The following is a 22,370-nucleotide window of genomic DNA, read 5'->3' as shown; positions in this document are numbered from 1 at the left end:
TTGGCGTTCACTAAAAATAAGCATTTCGTTGCTCGAAAGTGTAAATTATTGTTGGGGTGTCCCTGCTCAAACACCAAGTCGAGAAATTCCACAGGCTCTCCTAGATGGGAAAATCTTGATTCCATGAATTTCAGCACATCAGGTTTCTCAACCTGGAGAAAAATCCCCAGAATGTTCTCAGCTCTCGTGATAAAACCTTCGTTACTCGTGGGGACGAGCAAAGAAGTTCTCAGACCTCACCTGAGATTTTCAGCACCAATTCTTGAACTGCAAAGCAAATTAATCTGAAGACTTGCTGTGAAAGGTATTAACCCAATAAATGCATTGTCAGAATCACTCCTCAGAATGCAACTATAGCACCTCCAGTTGGTTTTTAGGAGAAGGATGTAACTAGAATTGGTTTTATGACACCTGAATGACAGACACGAGGAAAGAACTGATTTGGTTTTTTTTCCATTCTGGTCCTTTGCTTGAAGCACTAAATGTTAATCAATTTAAAAAGCAAACAGGTAAGTAAAAAGAGTACTTCTGTCATCAAAATTGGTGGTGGCAATAATCTCTGAGTATTTCCAGGGGGCAGGAATTAACAAGTTTCAGTTTTTAACTCGAACTGCTCTAAGAACCCTCCTCTGCCAGGTACCCAGGGCTGTTCTTTGGACCCTCCCCACATAAAAACATCACAACTCGCAGTGTAAAGCACCAAGAAACGGGTGGATAAAGAACTCATTGCACACTGAGCTTCCCAAACTGAATTAAAGCACACACAAAACACAGAGGAGGGAACACTTGGGTTAGTTCATCACCAGGACACCACGAGAACGTTGAGGAAGCTCTGGCAGCTGAAAGCAGCAGCACACTGAAGGAGCACCAGGAGTCACTTCATCTTCTATAAAACTTTTGTTCAGAGACAAAGATTGCCATTAAAATTCATCCCCACTACCTGCTGCAGTCCTGGAGTTGTGTTTTTCCCCGAGCCTTTGCCAGGGATCCATCAAAGCAGGAGATGATCCAATCAGCTGGGGGCTCCCCCGTGCCAGCAGGAGGTTATCATTTCATTTACTGCTCCCAGCCTGCAAGCCAAGCACACTCTGCAAGATCTGCCCCTGCCACGCCGAACAGGGAGTTAAAAAGAACACGCACTCAGGGCAAGTTTTTGGGGGAGCTGGTTGTTCCTCTCCCTCCTCCAAGTGCAGCAGCAGGTACCAGGTGCCCCAGAGGAGGAATTATCTCCACCCACAGTTGTTTAGGGAGGATCCTGAAGTCCACAACATCTCTTCCTTGCTGTGCTCAAGGAAGTGCTGCTGGAGCCGTGGCCTCCAGGTCAGGAGGCACTTCCATCACCTCGTGGGTTTAAAGAGTGCAGAGCAGCACTCAGAGCACACAGACACACCTCAGCTTCCCAAAACCAGCCCTGCTGTGTGCAGGGACACCTCAGCTTCCCAAAACCAGCCCTGCTGTGTGCAGGGACCTCTCAGCTTCCCAAAACCAGCCCTGGTGTGTGCAGGGACACCTCAGCTTCCCAAAACCAGCCCTGGTGTGTGCAGGGACCCCTCACCTTCCCAAAACCACCCCTGGTGTGTGCAGGGACCCCTCAGCTTCCCAAAACCAGCCCTGGTGTGTGCAGGGACACCTCAGCTTCCCAAAACCAGCCCTGCTGTGTGCAGGGACACCTCAGCTTCCCAAAACCAGCCCTGCTGTGTGCAGGGACACCTCAGCTTCCCAAAACCAGCCCTGGTGTGTGCAGGGACCCCTCACCTCCATCCCTGTCCATCTGAAATCCCGGGGGAACACACATCCAGCCGGCTGCTGGAGGTGAGAAAGGTGGATCTCACCACCTTTCTTGGGATCTTGGGAGCTTTGCAGACTCAGTGCCACCTCACCCGTATGGAACCTTTAAATTGTGTCGCCTGTCTCCCAGTCCCTCACCTTCTGACAGTGGCCAGAAGTGGCTGCTTAGGAAAAAGAATCACAAACTCAACCGTAAAGGCCACAGCAAAGCCGTAACTCCACTCTGAAGCCTAGTTCAGAGAGAGAAGAAAAATGTGGTGCTGGGGGGAGGAAAAAAGTCTGACAGTTTTTACCAGCAATTTGTCAAATATCTGTTCAAAGCCATTACTATCAGTTTTGCAAGCTGAACAATTAGCGGTGAGTGAAAGCATCAAGAAGTACTTTCACTTTCAGCTCTCCTGTCGCATGAGGATACAGGCTTGGGGGTTGTTTTGCAGAGCAGTGACAGTAATGCTTTCCCCAAGCCCACACAACTGTCAATTTAGAGAAGAAAGCAGGCACTTCACTACATAATTTCCATGAACAAGCTCAATCAGGGAGCTGGAATTAAGCATTAGGAACATGAAGACACGGTGTGGTTTGGAGAACACACACTACTATGTTACGTGACTGTGCCAAACCCGGGCAACAAGACAAATTCCTAGCAAACCTTTCCTTGAACCAAGACCAGTTCACAGAATCACTTGGGAGATGAACAGAATTCCAGAAGTCTCCTGGCTCAGTGCACAGGTGAGTGTGTGGGCTGACTCCGGGGCAGCCTCATAAAACTGGCAGTTAAAACATCATCTCCGAAAGATCCAAATTCCCAGGAGTCTGATTTGGAAAAAACAGACAACTCCTGTTTATTTACAATCCCTGCAACAGGTTCGAGGTTCTTTATAAGTGACCCTCGCTCTTAGGTGGGATATATCACTGCCCGAGGCACCTGCTCATTTCTAGTATGGATTTTAACACCTGAACATCACAGATTCTCAGACTGCTTTGAGTGGGAAGGGACCTTAAAGCCCATCTTGATCCTCTCCCTGCCATGGGCAGGGACACCTCCCATTAGCCTCATTTTTCTAAAGCTGAAGGCACATATTTTAAAGAACAAAATACATGACATGACTTCAAATCTCCCATTGAGTCTCCAACCAACACGACCTGAACTTCAAAAATTCCTTCTAGGCTGAGCTGTTGGGGAGGGATCTTTGCTTTAAGCCTCCCTCTCTTTTTCTCTGGCCTAACCACAATCCCATGACACTTTTTGGGCTGTTTTTCCTCAGCTAAGCCAGGTAACACAGGTGAATTGAAGGCAGAGCTCACCAGAGGGTAAAGTCACCGACGCCAGCAGTGGCCCAGAGTGGCCCAAACGTCACATTCACGCCCTGGCTGCCTCTCCCCACCAGATTTTATTTACAGCTGTTCCCAGCCACCCCTTGGAATTGCAGCCCTTTATCCTGTAGGAGCTGCCAGCAAGGCTCAGGCACCCTGAGCTCTGCGATTACAGTGAAACCAGGGAAGGTTGGGATTTTCCCCAGAAGTTAAAAGGCTTCCTCAGGACTTGCTGGAGAACTGCTTTTAAAGTTTACCACGAATCAACTTGGTCATCCCAAGTTAAGACATTCGAGAGCCACATTCTCCAGACCCTGAAATGCAAGTTTTCCATCTCCCTCTCATACATATATATCTGTGTACCACCCATCAGTGATTGCTTCCCAGTCAGCACTGGAAATCACTGGGATAAAGGAACCACGGGGCAACTTCATTTCCTTATGGACTGAACTTCTCAGGAATTCAAAACACAGAATTATAAATCCTGATCATCAGCTGGCACGAGGTGTTTACCCAATCCCTGCACTTCCATCATTTTATATCTCTGCATTGGGAGTTAAATACAATGACAGAACCAAAGGATAAATACATTTAATGGCAATGGTAACAGTACCTTCCCAGCCCTCTCCTGTGGTAGTTACACAGCCTTTGAGAGACACTACAATAATAAAAGGGATGAAGTTACAGGCTCAGTTTTCAAGGCCAGGATTAAAACTGAGCCTCCCCTGTGCACGGGCTGAGCTGGGAGCAGCACAAACTCCAGCCAGAGCCACAATTCCCAGAGCAGGGACTGGGAAAGGAAACTGCCAGCATGGGCAAAAAACACCAAAAAATCCCCCCCATAAGTGGGATTCTGAGAAAGCCAGGGGTGGGTGCTTTAGATCCTTGCCTGTGTTCTAAAAGCATGGATTGCATAACCCAGAACACTCCTCAGCACAGCCTTTGAGTGTAAGAAATGAATGCCTTTCACTCAATGCCATCCCAATACACACAGAAACATTCCCATGGAAAGGCACACACACACACACATCTATATCCAGACAGAACATTTTCTCCCAAAATAACGTATTCTGCAACCTGCTGACTCATCTTCCCACCACGCTGAAGCAAAAGTTCTGGAAAAGCACAGAACAATGCTGAGCTGCCCAAAACCCCGCGAGGAGGAGAGAGGAGTTGCCAGGAAGTTTCAAGGGTTTGTTTCCAAAAGCCATAAGGAGATTTTTTTTTTTTTTTGAGTATTTTTTTTAAAGAAGATACTGGTTCATCCAAAGAATCCCACACTGCTGGAATATCTCCATGCCAGGTCTCAGGGAAACAATCTGTTTTTCCACCTTTACTGCTCTGGCATCACTCGATATTTCCTGCTGAAGGATTCCCGAATTCCAGGCCCCCAGCTGCCAGGAGGGAGGGATTCTGCTGGAATCCACTCTCCTTGTGCTCACACAAGACTCAAGATGCCAAGGGCTCCTCACCAGATGTTTGCCAGGAGGTGCTGAGCACTGAATGAGCCTTTCCCAGTTGTTCAGTTCCCGTGGGCACCGACTGGCACGAAGCCTCGAACATTTGTTCCAAAGCGTAATCAAGATTTTTGTCTGAGTAATATTGAGCACATATCAAAGCAGGAATCATCTGATTACTAATTTCTAGCGACAGGGGGAAAGAAAATCCATTGCTTCCTCAAAAAAAAAAATAAAAAAAAAAAAAAGGAAAAAAAAACCAGAAAATTGGAAAGTCTTTGGAAGAAAGAACCTGATCCCCAAATATCCAGACACCTGGAAAATGGTGTTGCCAGCAAAAAAAAAATGCTTTCTCCAAGAGGCATTTCTGTGTTTTGGCAGTGGAATTTCCACAGCATAAAGCCCAGCCAACCCCCAGGGCAATGGGAGGAGAAGAAATGCAGCTGTAAAAGGGGGAACACGGAAAAAAAGCGGGAAGAGCTTTTTTTACTGGAAAATTTAGAACTTAATAACTGAAAGGGAACAAACTACCTAAAGGTTTGTAATACAGAATAGAAAACTCCTTCCTCAGGTAACTGCAGGATGTCCCTCCTGTATACAGTGAAATATTTAGTCCAAACCCACTCTCGTAACTGGTTGATGGATTTCTCATCTCGTGTAAATTCCCCATGATTTTCATGCTTGTTTTTTTAAACCAGGGCTAAAGCAAAGCCCCCTCTCCCAGATGAACAACAAACAGCAGCACTGTTGTTATACCCACAAATAATTCAACCAAATGCGAGAGGGACGAGGTAAAGCCTCTTTTTTGGCCATAGATGAGACTGGAAGGTCTCGCAGGTCACTCGTTCCTCTGGAGACAAAGACCTGAGAGTGTTCAATTAAAAGCTGTGCTGCTCAGAAATGGCTGTAATGACTGGATTTCCACAGTTCTCAGCAGTGTCTCTCAGGCTGGCAATGTGCAGTCACTCCATCCTGCAAAGGCCTGGGCTCCTGCCAAAGGAGGTGGCTCAGCCTTGTCCCTGCCCTGAGCCATTCCCAAGTAAAGATTAACTACAAATCCAGCCCATTTCCAGCAGGATCATTTCCCTGGGTAAACCCACCATGAGAGGACAGACGCCCAGAAACCCACGTGGGTTTGTGTGGAGGGCGAGTCCCCAGCCAGGAGCATCCCCCTCTGACTCAGGGACAGCAGCTCCAGGGAGGAGGGGACAGGACTTTGCAGAAGGAGCAGGATCTTGCACAACCTCGGTTGTGAAATCACACCTCCGACTATCTGCAGGATCAGCACAAGGGACAAGAAAAGCAGCTGGATCCACAGTTACAGCGGCACTTCCCTCGCCGACGTTTATTTTTACTCCCCCCCCCCTTTTTATTTAACTCTCCTAAACCAATTTAAAAAAGAAAAACACACATCATAATCACTAAAATATTCCTCCATTACCATCACTGTGCTTAAATATGACTGTCAGAACATAACAGGGCAGTATTAAATGCCTTAAAATCTTCCCTACATCCATAATTGTCAACTAAAACCTGCCTAAAGCAGCACAGGTCAATGTGCCACTGGCATTAATTCCTCTGCTAGTGGTGTACTCTCGTTTTTTTTTTCCAGCACATGCATCCAGAAATAAAAGAAGAAGCCAGTGAAGTGCTGCAGGCTCTCACTTTTCATTATTTTATTAGAGCAGATCACATGTTCTATTAGTTTACTTAAGTAACATTAAAATGCTGGTTCTAATTCAGTGAAGGCTCGTGCACATTAAAAGAGAAAGCTGGGCAGGAGGATATTTTAATCTAAAATATCTCTCACGCCACTTGTATTTGGAAGCTTTGTTAATCCTTCATCAGTAGGGGGTAAAAAAAGAGAAGTTTCTAATTTTTGGTTTTTTTTTAATATTTACAAGCTTGCAGTAATTCTGGGTACATATAGAATGCGACTGCAATCCAGGCAGACCAGTCACAAAATTCCAGGGTCTAATCCTCCAGAACACTCCACACAGGCACAAAGCTCCCCTGAAATCCAAGGAATTCCATGAGGAGGGAAAAAAAAAAATAACAGCAAAGCAAAAAGCTCCCTCCTGAAGCAAAAACCTCCCCCTGAAGCCAGGCAGGAGTGACCCAGAAACCACTACAATTCCCAACTGGGAAAATCTTCCCCCTCCGTTTCATCTGAACTCACACCCAAGAACACTGACCAAAAAAAAAACATCACTCCATGGAGGACAAACCCTCTTGGAACAAGATCCACTCACTGGGAAAAACACCACAAAGGGACCTTAAAGAGCATAGAAACCCCAAACTAAAAACCCCACGGCTGATGGGACATGACCCTCCTACTCCCCCAGAACCCAGATGGGAGTTCTCTTGAGAGAGATGAGAATTGCAAGGTGCCCTGTTCAGAAAGCAACGGCTTTTTTTTTGCAAATTATGATGTAAATTGAAGTTCAAATCACTTCTGCACAATCCCCAAATTCTTCTTTGCCCATCAAAGCCAAGCAGCTGCGCTCGGAGGTCCCACCAGCCATTCAGGGGCTTCTTTAAATGCAATTTAACCCAGAATAAACAGCAACAACAAGCAAAAAAAAAACCTCCAAACCAAAACCCTAAATTATGTACCTAATATAAAATCTGATTTAAGATATAAAGTCTTATCTGGCATTTAGTGGCCTGGTGGGTGTTTTTTTTTGGTTTTTTTTTGGTTATTTAGACCTTAAACCATCCCAGCACGTTCAGCCCAAACACTGTTCCTTCTATCAGTTTTCTTTCAGGTTTGGCTGTTGGTTTTTTTTTTTCACCCCCCCCACCCCGTGTTCTGTGCAGAATCTCTGCACAATTACAAATTTGCAGCTCTCCAAAGCACCAGAATGGAATCAGAGCTGCAGCTGGGTAGTGTCAGCCTGGCTTTTGATGCTCTGAAGGAACACAGGGCTGGGGAGCAGCAGCAAAGTGCAGCTCCCTCCATGGGATGTGTCAAAACCACGAGTGAAGCTCAGAAAACCCTTCTTTAAGTTGTCTCCATTGTCCAGCAGGGCAGAGCCAGGGATTTGGGAGGCCCCAGAGAAAACCACAACATCTCGTACAAATAGTTTGGGTTTGGTTTAAAATGTTAGTTCGAATAGTTTAATATATTTAATATATTAATTTAAATAGGTTTTTTTAATTTTTTTTTTTTTAGCAAATAGAATGTGTTGTCGGAGCAGAAATCAGGAAATTTTGATTAAATTGTGTATTCATTAAATGTGTGTGTGTGTTATTTATTGCATTATATATTGCATACATTTATATTGTATATTGCATACATTTGTATATATATTATATGTATATATATGTATATATATATTGCATATTAAATCCGTGTGCATGTATATATGGATGTATATATTAAATTTAGTCATTACATGTACATTTAAATTGTAAGTGCCCTAACTCTCCTTTAGACTACTTTGCCAGGAAAAATTTAAAAAAAAAAAAAAAAAGAGAGAGAGAAAAAAAGAAATAAAAATGAGGAAAGAATGGTGCTCATGAGACCCAGGTCTCCTGCAGCCCTGCAAGTTTGTCTGGCTCCAGTCAAGGAGTTCCCATCACCAAATAAGGATGAGACAGAGGACAGGACACAAATGGAAAGCAGGACATCCTCAATCATCCAGCCCCTGCTTTCATTTCCTCCCTTTCCCCTTCCCTTGTGCCAGGAAGTCCCAGTGTGTGCTGGGCTCATTCCTAAATAACCTACAAAACCTTCCCCCCACCGTGACACCCCGGAATTCCAGCGTGGAACTGCCCCTGGCTGAGGCACATCCCCATCCCTTTGGGCCTGGGCCAACGCTGCCTTTGGGCCTGAATAACTTCCTTCCTTCCTCCTGGATGTTTGGGTCCTTCACGCGCTCCCAGGCAGGAATTCCATCGCCTCGCTGGGAATTCTCCTTTCCCCCGGCCCCGTCATTTGAGCTCTTCCCATTCTTTCTGGTCCCCAAAGAGCAGGGAAGGGTTTGTAGAAGGACAGGGTTGTATGTGGGGGAAGCAGAGGAGGCTCTCCCATAGCCAAAATTCCAGGGAGGCAGGCCCAGAGCTTTAGGAAGTGCAGGGATGCATGGAATACTCGGAATGCTGGTCGGTGCACAAACACCTCCAGTGTGGAATTCAGGGGGAGAGCACAGAGCAGGAGAGGGGGGGGAGAATAAACAACCTCACACATGAAGGAAATGAAAAACAACACTGTTTTCACCTTAATTCCAGCGACATTCCCAAATCCTGATGCAGCTGCTCTTTGCTCTTGGAGGCCTTTCACGACCAGGGTTTAAAATTAGCAGGACGAGGGGATATTTTCAGGATTAATTAATCCTGGCTGTTTACAGGACAACTGGCTGCTGAATTTACTTTCACTAAGCTACTTCTTTTAACAATACAGGACATCCCTAAGCCTGGCAAAAGCTTGGAAGACCTTCCATCTGCCAAAAAAGTCTGGGAGACACCCCCTTCCCCCCCCAAGCCGGATCAACACACTGAGCAGAAAATGAGGCAGGACAGCTCATCTGCGCACACAAACCTCAACATTCCCGTGTGTCCCCAAAGGTTTCCAACAGGTAAATGAGAGTCAGACATGGAAATGCAATTTAAAATTGATGGCACTCCTTGAGGGAAGAGATAGGATATTTAATGTGTTGCCAGCGTGGGGATTGACCTCAGGTATCACAATCGGCAAGTGATGGTTTATCAGATTTAGTCTGGAGAGCAAAACTGGTATGCAAAAGGATCCCTGAAGACTAAATCAACCTATCCCCAACTGCCTTGAAGGAAACCAACTGGAAAATGCTACACAGGCAAACATAAAATATCAGTATTTTCCCCCCTGTCAATCCAGAATAATATTGAGATCATAATGCTGAAGTACAATCAGCAACTCCAGCCAAAGAATAGTTTTTAAACAGCTCATCTACCAGTTAATCATCAAAAGAGTTTGCTAGAAATGTCACAGCTGGAGCTGCTAGATGTTGAATTTTTTATTTTTTGGGGTGGTGTTGGCTCGTTTTTGGGGTTACATTTCTGTTGTGGTTGGGTTGGGTTTGGTCGGGATTTTTTTTTTTTTTGGTAGATGTTTGGGTGGTTTAATGAGCTCTGAGCCCGCCTGAAAATGAGCAACGACACTTGCAGTGCACTTTAAAGCCCTGGACTCGCACACATCTCTGCAATCCTGCCTCCCATCCCTCCCTCAGGGTGGTACCTCAGCACATCGGAGCTCAGTTTACACATCCCAGAGGACACCCAACTGACCATACAGGGACAGGAATCTGCTCCTCCAAGCCACAGCTTTGTCTCAGAGCCAGCCCCAACACCTCAGTCTGAAAATCAAGGTGTTAACCCCGACCCAAATTAAAACCTGCCACAACACTTGGGGTGCTGCAGCTTTATCCGCACGACTGAGCCCACCCTGCTCACCCACAGGCAACATGTAACAGAGGTTCATCAGCAACATGTAACAGCCCAATATTCGGCGTTTTCTCTCCCAGAAGTGTCCCCGCGATCAGCTCAGACCTTGCCACATTACCACTGTCATGTTTGTATCGCGCCCAGCAGAGCTCAGAGGCTTTTGCCCCCCCCCCCCCCCCACACACACACACACTCCCAGTACACGTTAATCACCCAAAACCAGATTTACTGCAACTCGCGATTGTTTGGTTTAACGCCAAGGACAGAGGGGAAACCAAAACAAAAACACCTTCTCTACAAATCTGCGGTTTTCAATGTAATTTCTCCCACACACGCGCTGATGAAATATGCTGCTGGAAACGTGTAATTTGGCACTTACTGGATAATTATATAAGCTAAGAATCGAGCAGACACCCTTATCGGCTGGGAGAGGAGAGTTAGTCAAGTTTCCCTCTGTTTTCCCACCCGGTTTTTTCTTTTCACCTCGCGTATGCGACAGAAGTTTGTTTATGGCCGACAGCACCATCCCCTTAGCCGGCAGCGGCGGCTCCGAGCAGGTGCCACGCAGGGGGTACCGCGCAGGGGTGAGGATGGAGAGCCGGGATGTTCCTGGGGTACCGAGGGGCAGCCCCGCAGCCCGCCCCGCACCCCGCGCCCCCCGGCCACACTCACTCTGCGGAGCTGGTGCCGTTCACGGCGGATCCATCGGGAGCGGGGTTCAGCTGGATCGGCCCGGGCTTCTTCTTGGGCATCGTGCGGGGCGCGGGGGCGGGCGGGGCCCCGCTCGGGGCGGCACCGGCCCCTTCCTGCGCCGGGGAACGCGGACGGGGCGCCCCGGGCGGCGCTGCCCCCCGCGGGCTGCGGCGTGTGCGGGTGGCGGAGCGCGGTGCCCGCTCCGAGCGCTCGGCGGGTGCGGCGGCGCTGCCCGGGATGGGACCGGGACGGGATCGGGATGGGATCGGGATCGGGACCGGGATCGGGATGTGCCCGGCAGGGACCGCGCCGGCGCGCGCCGACCGCCACCGCGCCGCGCACGCGCGGGGGGGATGGCGCATGCGCACGGCGAGGAGCGAAGCCCCGGTGGAGCGCTGCCCTCAGCCCTGCCCTCACTGCCCTGGCCGCGGAACCGGGGCCAGCCGGGGAATAAAATCCTCCCGGGGAGGGCGGGCAGGCCCCGCCATAGCGTGCCCAGAGAAGCCGAGGCTGCCCCTGCATCCCTGGAAGTGTCCCAGGCCAGGTTGGACGGGCCTTGGAGCAGCCTGGGCTAGCGGAAGGTGTCCCTGCCCGTGGAATGAGCTGCTCTTTAAGGTCCCTCCCGACCCAAACCAGTCCGGGATGCTGTGACGTTCAGATGATGATATTCATGCTAGAAATGAGCAGATGCCTTGGGCAGCCGAATATCTCACGTATGTAGAAGGGTACCTTATAAAGAGCTTCAAACACGTTGTAAATAAGCAGGAGTTGCAGTGTATTTTTTTCCCAAACAGGCTCCTTTGCGTTCACAGGTGGGATGTGGAATATTCGGATCAACAGCGCCAACCTGGGCAGTGTGACCGTGACACTGAGATGCTGCTCGCGTGGTAAGACTGAAGAGGTGAAAGTAGTTGTGTGTGTCGAGTTTCTGACCTTGCAATGCTGTCTGTGCCACTGAGATCTGCAGAGAAACTTTGGTAAAGTTTGGGGTTCTTTATAGGGTTAATTTCTCATTGTCTGAATCCAGCAGAAGTCAGAGGAAAACTCAGATTTCAATCCTGTAGAAGTGATGCACTGGGAAGGGATTGCAGATTCCCTGTGGTTTCTGACACAGCTGGGACATTCCTCCCATTGCACTGTCCATGTGTGTCCCACACAGGGCTCCATCTGTCACCAACCGTGAGACACGAGCGAAGAAACCCCTGCAGTTACTCATAAACTTGCTGAAGTGGTCGATGAAGCCTCACACACACACACACACAGGAGCCACAAAGTGAAGCAGCAGCACTGACTCAGTGCTAGGCTGGTGCTTCATGGCTGGGACCGATTCAGGAGTGACAAAGCAGAGTGTGTGGCAGTGCCAGCACTGAGCACGGGTCACTCGTGGTGTTTCTGTCCTTTGGTCCTTTCTCCTGGAGCAGGAAAAGATCAGTGCCTGGGGCTGCCTCCGTCTGGGAAGTGTTCACAGTCACATGCTCCTCATCACTCGTGCCATAAACCACATTTTTTCTTATATTCCCTCACGGTCTTTTTCATATACAAGACATGTGAACACATCACTCGAATGAACTTCTTTACAGCTGTGGACAGGTTTTATATTCCCGTGAGTCGATCCAGACACAAATTAAAAAGAAGTGCAGGAGTAACTTCCTCGACAAAATTTATACTGGAAATACTTTCTGTGAAGAACTAGTCTGAATTCTGCTCGTTTCGATTCTAAAATTAAAATTGTATTTTTAATCGTTAAGTAATCGTTAACTGATGAACAAATAATTAACTGAAATGATGAAACAAATCATTAACTGAAGTGATGAACATATGATGCAAACATGCCATAAAGCTCCTGACATCTTACATTTCTAGAGTTAAAAAAAAAAAAGGATTAAACTACTGTTTTCACAGCTTTGCCGTTCAAAGACCTGTTCCCTCCATCCAATTCCAGCTATTAAGGGACAGCTCCCTCCTCTGGAGCGTTTTATCCTTGCACTGAGAACATCGGGCTGTGGTTACTGAATTCGGGAACCTCTTTTAAAATCACCTTTGACCCACTGCACAAAGCCCAAAATACCTTGGATTGACTGAATATAGAAATAAATTCACCTGTGTACGGGTTGACACCACCGAAGAAATCCTTTTCTGTGCTCTTGTAGGTTGGTTGGAACATCTGTAAAACAAAGCCATTTAACCTCGGGGCATTTGCAACTTTAATTTAAATTAAGCACATTTCCCCAGCCAAAAACAAAACCCTTGTTTTGGGAATTGGAATATTCTCCGTGGAAGGAACTGCGTTTTCTTTACAAACAGGTGTTTCTGGGGATGAATCACAGAGGAAAAGATGAATTAAAAATAGGTGGGGGTGTGATTTCTGTGAGAGGCTTCTGAGCAGGGAGAGTTTCTGATTTATTGATTCCACCACTGCTCGGGGAAATAGAAGTAATTTGTCTCTGTAAACAGAAGTGGAACAAAGAAACTTGTCTTCATTACCACTTTTTTCCCCTTATGGAAACACAGTGTTTTTCTAATTTCTTGTCCGAAAAGAAAAACACAATTACTATGTAGAATAATTACAGCTAAATTAACCCAACCTTTCAAACCCGATTGCCACGTAAAGCTGCATATTCTACTGCCAAAACATACAAAATCTTCTGTTTGTAAGATTTAATACTTCCTAATCTAGTTAGTGGTTAGCAAAGCAAGTTAAGGAAATAATTAGTCCAGAAAGGAATGGAATTTAGGAAGCCTGGTTGGAATTTGATTGAAATTGGCCAACAGGATCAAACCCCTTGTTCGAAGGGGGCTGACAGAGAGACTGACAGATCCCAACCTGCCTTGAACACCTCATTTTCCTCAAGAAACAGGAGCTCTGTGGGGCAGAACAAAATTTCAGTGCTTTGTGATCTACTAAAGTAGTGTTTAAAGTGACTGTATGACATAAAATTCAGATTAGATTAGCAAGATATAAACATAAATAAATCTAAATGCCAAATAGCTGAAATTTGCCTAATTTTAAGATGTGATTTCCCACTAACACAGCTGCGATGGGACCGGTTGTGCTGAGGGTTTATTCCATGAACAGCTTTGCCAACAGAATATTTAGAGGTTTTTTTTTTGTTTTTTTTTTTTTTTGCAGAGGAAATGCTGCTCCCTCAGGAATAAACCCCTCCAAGCACAGAAAAGGGCAATTATCCATCTGACAGATTTGCTCTGCCATACATTACGTGTAACAAACCAGGAAATGGGGCTGAAATAGAAAATAAAGTGCGAATTTTCTGCAGCTTTTCTAATGGAACTGCATTAATCCACACAGAAACAATCAGTAATATTTCCATGTCACCTAAACTCAAAACCAGAAGCGTTTTCTGGAACAGAAGCAACCTGTGCTGGGGCTTTTATTTGTTTGTTTGGGTTTTTTTTTCCCCCCGACTTATTATTTTATCAGCATGTGGCTGGTTATTCATTTCCTGAGGAAAAACCAATAATCAATGTCTGCCAGCACTTGCTTTTTATTTAATTAGGAACACAGGACTGGAAAGAACCTCTTAGATCACCAAGCCCAGTCTCTAATTAAACAATCTTCGGAAATATCGATTCATCCAAGTTGCATAAATATGGTCAGTTTTGTAACACTCTGTCTCTGCAGAGACTGTGAGTGATCTTCTGCTTTTTTTGCTTGTAAGGATTTTTTTGGTATAAAGAGTGACTGTTATTTTCAATGCAAGGAGCTCATCCTGCAGACATCTGATTTTCAGTGATTTTATATGATACAATTACAGTGCTTTGCACTGGAAATTAGCAGCATTTGATCTATTATTATTATTATTATTATTATTAAATCTTTGTGTTAATTTTCATATTTCAAGTGCCTCAGTCGGTTGAAGAAATTGGCCTTCTCTAAAAAGTTAAGATAAATGGATTCAATCCTAAAAAATCTATTAGTGTGTTCTCCCTATATTTAATGTATTCTTGACTGTAAAAGAGGCTGCTGCAACTGGGCATACACATTTCAAACATTAGCTGTTAAAATAATTTTAACCAGAAAGTAACTTCAATTGATTTTGTCGTACTAGAAGGAATACATTAAATTACCAGCAACGTTATATGTCAAATTTGAATTTATAGAGGAGGGAAAACCCGATTCCTTTAATGTATTAATATTTTTCATTAATGTCTATAATTTTCTTTGAATGAAGAGGCTGTAATTTAAGCCAGATACCCTTCTATGGACTGAGCTGTAAAATATGAGGACGATTTTACAGCCTGGAGCCTCTCCTGTTCCTGCAGCCCAGATCCTTACATGGCACTTTCTGTGCCCAGCTGCCAAGTCTCTGAGGGCTCAGCGTATTTATTCCAGGTATTTATTCCAGCCTGGACAACTGCAAACTGCTCAGTTTGAAATTCCTACCTGGCTCTGGCTGGCATCTGGATGGAGAGGAGCTTGGGATCACTCCCTGTCCTGGGGCTGGAGGTGTCCAAGGAAGGGGCTGGAGCGGCAGGAGCGGCTGAGGGAGCTGGGGGGACTCAACCTGGAGAAAAGGAGGCTCGGGGGGACCTTCTGGCTCTGGAATTCCCTGACATCCCGTGGGCTGGGATGGCTTTTCCAACCTCAATAATCCTGTGATCCTGTGAAGTGAGAAAGGGCTCAACAGGCACTATTTTAAATCCCATTCCTGGGGCTGATTCACTGGGGGGGCTTTCCAACATTCGATACTTCTAATTTAACCCTCATCCCCATCAAGGTTGGACAGGCCTTACAGCAACCTGGGCTAGTGGAAGGTGTCCCTGCCCATGGAATTAGGGCTGGAATGAGCTGGTCTTTAAGGTCCCTCCCCACCCAACCCATCTGGGATTCTGATGTTAAAATCCACGCTAGAAATGAGCAGATGCCATGGGCAGTGATATAACCCCCCTAACCACAAGGGGATTTTATAAAGAACCTCAAACATGTTGTAAATAAGCAAGAGTTGCAAAGTGATGTATTTTTCCAAATCAGACTCCTTTGCGTTTATGGAATTTGGGTCTTTCGGAGATGTTGTTTTAACTGCCAGTTTTATGAGGCTGCCCCGGAGTCAGCCCACACACTCACCTGTGCACTGAGCCAGGAGACTCCTGGAATTCTGTTCATCTCCCAAGTGATTCTGTGAACTGTTCTTGGTTCAAGGAAAGGTTTCCTAGGAATTTGTCTTGTTGCCCGGGTTTGGCACAGTCACGTAACATAGTAGTGTGTGTTCTCCAAACCACACCGTGTCTTCATGTTCCTAATGCTTAATTCCAGCTCCCTGATTGAGCTTGTTCATGGAAATTATGTAGTGAAGTGCCTGCTTTCCTCTGTAAATTGACAGTTGTGCACTGAGCTGTGAGGCTTCTGGAATTCCTGGCTATGACACTTGTGGAATTTACCGGTATGTTGTGGACTCCCCATCCCTATGGGAAGCGTCCAACGCCAGGCTGGACAAGGCTTGGAGCAACCTGCTCTGGCGCAGGGTGTTGGAACCAGACCACCCTCACTGTCCCTTCCCGCCAGTGCGTTCAGTGACTCCACAGCACATCCCACAGGGAGCGGGGACGGATCAGCCCCCTCATCCCCTCCCGCCCTGGAGCCCCCTCAGCCGCCCGGCCCCGCCCTCCGCGCTTTGGCGCCAACCCCCCTCAGCCAGAGCTCGCGAGACGCGCGGCTCTCGCGGGACTTGGGGGGTCCCTCACGGCCCGGCCCGGGCCCCTCACGGCGGGACCGGCGCGGAGCCCTCTCCCCGCCGTGATCTGCCCGGGAAAGAAAGGGCTTCTCCTTCGAAACACAAACCCGCCCGGAGCCCGGGGAGCGCAGCCCTGCCGCCCCCGCCCCGCCCCAGTCCCTGGAATTCGCTTCGCTGAAGAGCCGGGAAAGGGACTCCTCCTCCAGACCGCCTTTCCAAGTAAGCTGAGAATCTGGGGAATTACCCCCCCCCCCTTAACCTTCGATATCGGGGACGTGAGTTTGCGCAGCTGCCCGAATAAGCGCTGTGGTTATAAATCTATTTATTTTGTTTTATTCCTGCCACTCCCGAGTAACTTCGGCGAGTTGAAACATGACAAACCCTTTTGTTTTATTCGGCGGGGTTGTGTCATCCCTCAGCGTGGCATTGCTGCTTAATCTGTGGGACGGTCCGGTTTCTGCTTGGCAAATCTTCGGAAAATCTGTAGATTTACTGTGTATAACTGATGTTTCTCTGCCTCTGTGGCAGCCTCGCTGCTTCTCTTTAACGCTTTTGGTGTTTGTTTTGTTGGGTTTTTTTGCAGGAGGGGAATAAAAGCTGCTTTGTGGCAATGTTAGATCCTTTGGAGAACAACCTGTTTGATCTCCCTGATTACGAGAACACCGAGGACGAAACATTCCCACCTCTCCCACCTCCTGCCTCTCCTGGAAGAGACGATGCTGAGTGGGCTCAGGCTCATGCAGGTGAACACCCACCCCCGAGCCCTAAAAATCGCATTTTAACACTGTATAATCAAAATTATCCATGTTGTGCTTCACTGCCTTTGAGTTCACTGCATGAAAACAGTCAGAAAACCAATGGCAGATTTAAATTGTTAACCATTCTGTGCTTTCCAGCTTGTGGGGAGAGTTTATCTTGGTGGATTCTGTGAAAAATATGTAAACAAAGGGATCTTAATAGAATTCAAGCTCTTCTGACAAAGTGATGCTGGAGAGATAATTATCCAGTGATGATCTATAGCTACACTTGATAACTTGGAATTCAGAAGAGATGAGAGTGTTGAGTGTAATTTTCCAGGGAGTTATTAGTAGATTTTGTAGGGCATATAACCCAGGAATAATACCACTCTGTCAGTTCACTAGAAAATAGGATTTGGGATAGATTTAATTCTTTGAGGCATGAAAAGGAGAACTTCTGAATTCCTGAGGGTCAAAGGAACAAAAAATAATGAAAAAGTTGCACTTTCAAGGAACTTACTGTGTTAGAAAAGTTGATTCTTTGTATTTTGCAGAGAAGGATTTGCTTAAAATCTGTCTTGTGGGAGAAGCAGCATGAAACATGCAGGTATTTTTTTAAATACTGTACCTGCCATGGAATGCTTGTGATGCTGCTTTTCTGGTAGGGCAGAAACTTAAAATGTGTACATGATGCAGTTCTAGCTGATGTCAGTTGAATTATATACTCAATTATTTACTCAAAAAGTGTTCCCTTCCCCTTCCCTGGGTGCAGATGAGAAGCAGCAGACACAAAGCAAGGACTCTGCTGTGGTCCCACGGAATGCTCTTAAAAGACCAAGGCCCAAACTGGATGCCCAGAGGTAAAATTTTGACAGGGTATCTCTTTTTGTGATGAATTTGGCTGTGGGAGGAGGAGGAAGGGTCCTGGTGATCCCTGCTGAGTGCAAGATCAGGAGATGGGAAGTGCCTTTGGGATGCAGTGGCTGAACCTTGTATTCCCTGCCTGCTGTATAATGCTATTTTTAGCCACACTGGCTTGAATTCTTCTTGGGACTTGGTACATGACTGGTACTTTAAGAGATACTATTTATAAATATTTATTGTTTACACCTGAACATCTTGATTTTCTTTCAGGCACAGAACTGTAGATTTCTTGGTTTAGTTCAAGTCTGCTTCAAAATAAAACCTCAATATAATGGGGCCTGTAAGACACTAAATAAAGCACACTTACACCTGATTTATGTACAAACTGGATAAACTATAGAAGGGATTTTTATGTTTTCTTTGCTGTTATCACTAAAACTGGTGTAAGTTCCTTACAGCCAATAAAGAATCCAGGCACTGGTGGGTTAGTCAGTGGTACCACAGGTGAGTGCTCTGGGCACACATCAAATTGGGTTAATGTGGCCAATAAATATTCTAGGACTGACCTTTCAATTCTCTTTCATGTAATCAAAAGCAAAAAGCTGCCTGGACCAGGACTACAAGTACTGTCAATTAAAAAGATCAAAAAGGTGTGGGTCTTGCAGCAATCTTTGTCCTATTTTGTGCATTTTCTTAATGACTTCTGTACTTCTTTCAGGTAGAGCTCTGGAGCTTTGGGCTGTTTTAAGGAATTTGAGAGGGTTTTTTTATGTTTGGGGTTTTTTTACTTGTTAATTGAAAGAAGAAAGCGAGTTTCAAATGACTTCTCCTGTTTCCTGTTACAGGTTAACCTCAGACAGGGGACTGCCAGCCCTGAGACACATCTTTGACAACGTCAAGTTCAAGGGCAAAGGGCACGAGGTGAGACTTGGGCAGCGGGAGAGCCATGTGGGAGGGGGAAGGAAAAGTTACCCACGTGTTCATCCTGCCTAAATTTTCAGGAGACTCTGGAGCTGCAGACACTTCATGTTTTCAGGAGTGTTGCTGTCCCCTCTCCCTCTGCAGCCCCCTGACTTTGCCAGCTTTGAGCAGCCAGCTGTTGTTGCTTTTTATGCTGCAGGCAGAGGACCTGAAGACACTCATACAGCATATGGAGCACTGGGCACACAGACTGTTCCCACAGCTGCAGTTTGAGGATTTCATTGACAGAGTGGAGAGTCTGGGAAACAAAAAGGAAGTGCAGGTATGTCGTGCCCTACGGACCAGTCCAGGAGGTTGGTTTGGGAGATCAGTTATGCAGCAAAAGGAGCCTGAAGTTGTTCACACTGCTCAGAATTATAAGGTTACTTAAATTAATTTCTCCCTGTTTAAAGCCCTTTCCAGTATTTATATTTAGATGTAAATACTGGATAATAATTTGAATTAATAATTCAGAGAGTTGACTTCAGGACATCTTTAACCAGAGTGAGTTGTTTCAGAGTGCTGGGGCAGGTTGGGTTTTGGGGTTTTGGTGCTTGTTTTTTCATGTTTGAACCTGCCAAAGAAGATGAAGAATGTCTTCTTCACCTGGCTGGGTGATGGGTGTAGGACTGGGAAAAATGATCTGCAGCACTGACAGTTGTGGGTCTGACAGACATGGAGTGAAGGGAGTATTTTTTCTGAGTAATAAAGTGTAAAAGTGCTGTGGTTTTAACATTGTTTCCAGTGTTGACCAAAAAAAGTTGCTAAAGCTGAAATACCACTATCTAATCTCTCCTTTGCAGACCTGCCTAAAGAGGATTAGACTTGATCTTCCTATTTTACATGAAGACTACAAAAATAATGAAGGTATGCTCTCTGTGAGGTTTGTCAGTGCTTAAAATGACTTCACTTCCCTTTCTACTGACCAGAAATTAATGGTCATGATACGTTTTTCTAATGTGGAAAAAATTGCTGAGTGGTCTCTGTTTTAAAACCAAACTTCTGTGAAACTTGTGATTAGACATGAACAGTTTTTTAAGTACAAGAGGAAGGAAGCAGAGGTAGCTTGAAAGAAGCTTTATTAGCAGAAATGGAGAATTCCATCGTCATTCCCAAGGTGCTGGGCAGGTTTCCACCCTTCCATCGGGGAGTCTCTCCTGAAACCATCGTCCAGGTTGTGTTCACGTGAAGATCAGACTCCATCCTGCCAGTGCCTGGGAATGTTGTTCTGGGGGCTGAGTTCCCCTGGTGTCCCCCGTGGGCTGTTCTTTGGCAGATGGTGACCCGTGGCTCGCCCTGCCCGTGGGCTGCACTGGCTGGAGGTGGGTGCAGCCCTGGGCAGCCACACACAGTGACACGCAGTGACAGTGGGTGCTGCCGACAGGCCCTGCAGAGCCATCAGGCGTCCTGTGCGATGCTCCCACACATTTGGGTTCCTCTGGGCTGCTCTCAGCTGGGGGTGGTGCTGCAGCTGCTCTGCGGAGCGTGGGGGGGCATCTCCCAGAAACCAAACCTGGAGCTGGAGTGCTGTGTGAACAACCAGCACCCACCCTGTGTCAGCTCACGCTTCTGTCCCCAGGCTCAGGGGGTGCAGAGGTGCTCCAAGCCCCGTCCAAGCTGGCCTTGAAAGTTTGGAATTCCCATAGCTACTCCTTCCGCTTCCTAAAGGACAGTGTCACGTGAATAGGGGGGGAAGAACATTTCCTGGCCTTTCTGTAAGGATTGCCTGGATTTACTGTGTCCTTTGAACCTTCAGGCACAGGTCCTGTAGCTCCCTCAGTACACAGATAGACACTGATTATTGTAGAGGGATCTCTGATGAGCAATTCCTGTATACTTTTGAAGATCAGGTATGTGGACCTTGGCAGAAAATTACCCATTAAAACTAAACTATGGGGTGATCTTCAGCTGCCAGTACAACTGTAAGATGTAGAACATAGAAATGCTTTGAAAATGAACTTCTGATAGGTGTGTAGTGGGTTTAAAGTGTTGATTTGCGTCCCTCTTCCCCCTTCCACCCCTCATTTTTACCCAGAAGGAGAAGAGGAAAGCAATGGACTGGATGCAGCTGCTGCAGATGCACATTCCAGCTCTGGGAATGCAGAAGAACTGCAATGCCTGCCTGGCACAGCTCTCACAGAGGAGCAGCAGGAGCGGATGAAGAAGAACAGGCAGCTGGCACTGGAGAGGAGGCAGGCGAGGCTGCAGGGGCTCAGCCAGGCCCAGCCCAGCCAGGCCCAGCCCAGCCAGGCCCAGCCCAGCGGTGAGAACCTGGGTCAGGGGTTACCCTCAGGGCAGCTGCTGGGGAAAGGGGATGCAGGGGCTGCTTTGCTGATAAGGGGCAAGATGTGCAGCTCTGGCATTTCAGGAGTTCCCTGCAGTCCAGCTCCTCACTGCTCTGTGCCCAGCCAGGATAGCTTTGGCCTTGGTGAAGGGAGCTCAGCTTGCTGGCTCTCTCTGAGCTGCCTTTCCTGCAGACTGGAATTCTGGTGCTGGAAACAGCAGGTAAGCACAGCAGGTGTTGGCTCATGCTCTCCCTGTTCTCTCCAGAGCTGCCCCCCAGTTCCTCAGGAGAGGAGCTGCTCACTCAGGATCCCACTGACCTCACTGAAGATGCTCCAGTTCCTGCAGCTGCTCTTACAGAGGATGGAGATGGAGCGTTGGGATGTGCCAGGGAAGAGCAGTAGCTGTTCCCACACTCTGGATGCCTTTTTGACCCACAGACCCTCGTGGTTGAAGTCCTGTCATTAAACTGAGGTGTTGCTGGCTCGCTGCATCCACGAGCTCCAGGGCCTTCCTCACCGTGGCACTGCTGGGCTGGGGCAGAGCTCTCCCTGCAAGCTGCAGATGAGCAGCTCCACACACCAGGAACCACAACAGACTTCTCCAGCTGCACTTAAACCATCTTTTCCACCTCCCACGACATTTTTAGGATATATTGAGGTTTTTTACTTACTTTGAATTTAGTTTATAATTTATGCCAAACTGAATTACCTCGTATGTTGACAGGTGAATTTCTATTAAAGTTGTGCTGCTTGGGGTTTTTTAACAGCTCTGTTTGGGTCTGAACAGGGGGACTGGAATTTTTGAACATGTTTATGCAGACCTGCATCTTTTTCTTATAAAATTAAAGTTATTAAATTTCAGAAGTCAAACCTGAAATTCTTCTATGAGGCTGTTCCAAGGCCAGGCCCTCCAACCTTCCCCATCCCTTGGGTAACACATCTCTTCCCAGAGAGATCCCTGCTCTCAGCCTTTGGCTTTGAGCAAATCCCTGACCCTCCCTCACCTGGTTCTGCTCTGTGCTCGAGGCTCTGCTTCACCCTCTTCTCACAGTCTGGTTTTTCCCTGCACAACAGCTTTCCCCTGCTGTGGAATGAAGAGGAATCACCCCCTCCAACAACCAAAGTACTGAATGAAGCAGTAACCTCCCGGACACGGGT

At 46.9% G+C, this 22,370-nt stretch overlaps 2 protein-coding genes and 1 non-coding gene across 4 annotated transcripts in view; 2 read left to right on the top strand and 1 right to left on the bottom strand.

Annotated features, from left to right (window-relative positions):
* MAP2K1 (mitogen-activated protein kinase kinase 1) overlaps positions 1–10,901 on the bottom strand; it is a 28,402-nt gene extending 17,501 nt beyond the window's left edge. The window contains exon 1 of the mRNA XM_027879257.1: positions 10,656–10,901. Coding sequence (XP_027735058.1) covers positions 10,656–10,735 — 80 coding nt within the window. The 5' untranslated portion in view covers positions 10,736–10,901. The remainder of the gene's footprint in view (positions 1–10,655) is intronic.
* Positions 10,902–16,504: 5,603 nt separating this feature from the next.
* On the top strand, positions 16,505–22,082 carry TIPIN (TIMELESS interacting protein). 2 transcript variants are annotated; one of them, XM_027879256.1, is made up of 8 exons: positions 16,505–16,585; positions 16,950–17,109; positions 17,876–17,963; positions 18,813–18,888; positions 19,088–19,210; positions 19,731–19,794; positions 20,963–21,190; positions 21,478–22,082. In XM_027879256.1, exons 2-8 carry the CDS (start codon positions 16,977–16,979, stop codon positions 21,612–21,614), a joined length of 849 nt encoding a protein of 282 aa, XP_027735057.1. In that variant the 5' UTR covers positions 16,505–16,585; positions 16,950–16,976; the 3' UTR covers positions 21,615–22,082. The 2 variants fall into 2 exon arrangements, with proteins under 2 accessions (XP_027735057.1, XP_027735056.1); XM_027879255.1 differs by having other exon boundaries at positions 16,526–16,585; positions 20,963–21,177; positions 21,480–22,082.
* Positions 20,214–20,356, top strand: LOC114055297. Its single transcript, XR_003570699.1, has one exon.
* Positions 22,083–22,370: the final 288 nt, after the last annotated feature.

This window comes from Empidonax traillii, unplaced genomic scaffold, assembly GCF_003031625.1.
Source record: "Empidonax traillii isolate 1590-97213 ecotype Southwest subspecies unplaced genomic scaffold, ASM303162v1 scaffold52:size1600334, whole genome shotgun sequence".
NCBI classification, from domain to species: domain Eukaryota; kingdom Metazoa; phylum Chordata; class Aves; order Passeriformes; family Tyrannidae; genus Empidonax; species Empidonax traillii.
This window is presented reverse-complemented; position numbering and strand designations above follow the sequence as displayed.

What these genes read in the sequence shown, in the direction of transcription:
- TIPIN (XM_027879256.1), top strand. Translation starts at nt 16,977, where the DNA reads ATGTTAGATCCTTTGGAGAACAACCTGTTTGATCTCCCTGATTACGAG. An exon ending in GTGGGCTCAGGCTCATGCAG is followed by an intron (nt 17,110 to 17,875) that starts GTGAACACCCAC and finishes CCCTGGGTGCAG; the next exon opens with ATGAGAAGCAGCAGACACAA. An exon ending in CCCAAACTGGATGCCCAGAG is followed by an intron (nt 17,964 to 18,812) that starts GTAAAATTTTGA and finishes TTCCTGTTACAG; the next exon opens with GTTAACCTCAGACAGGGGAC.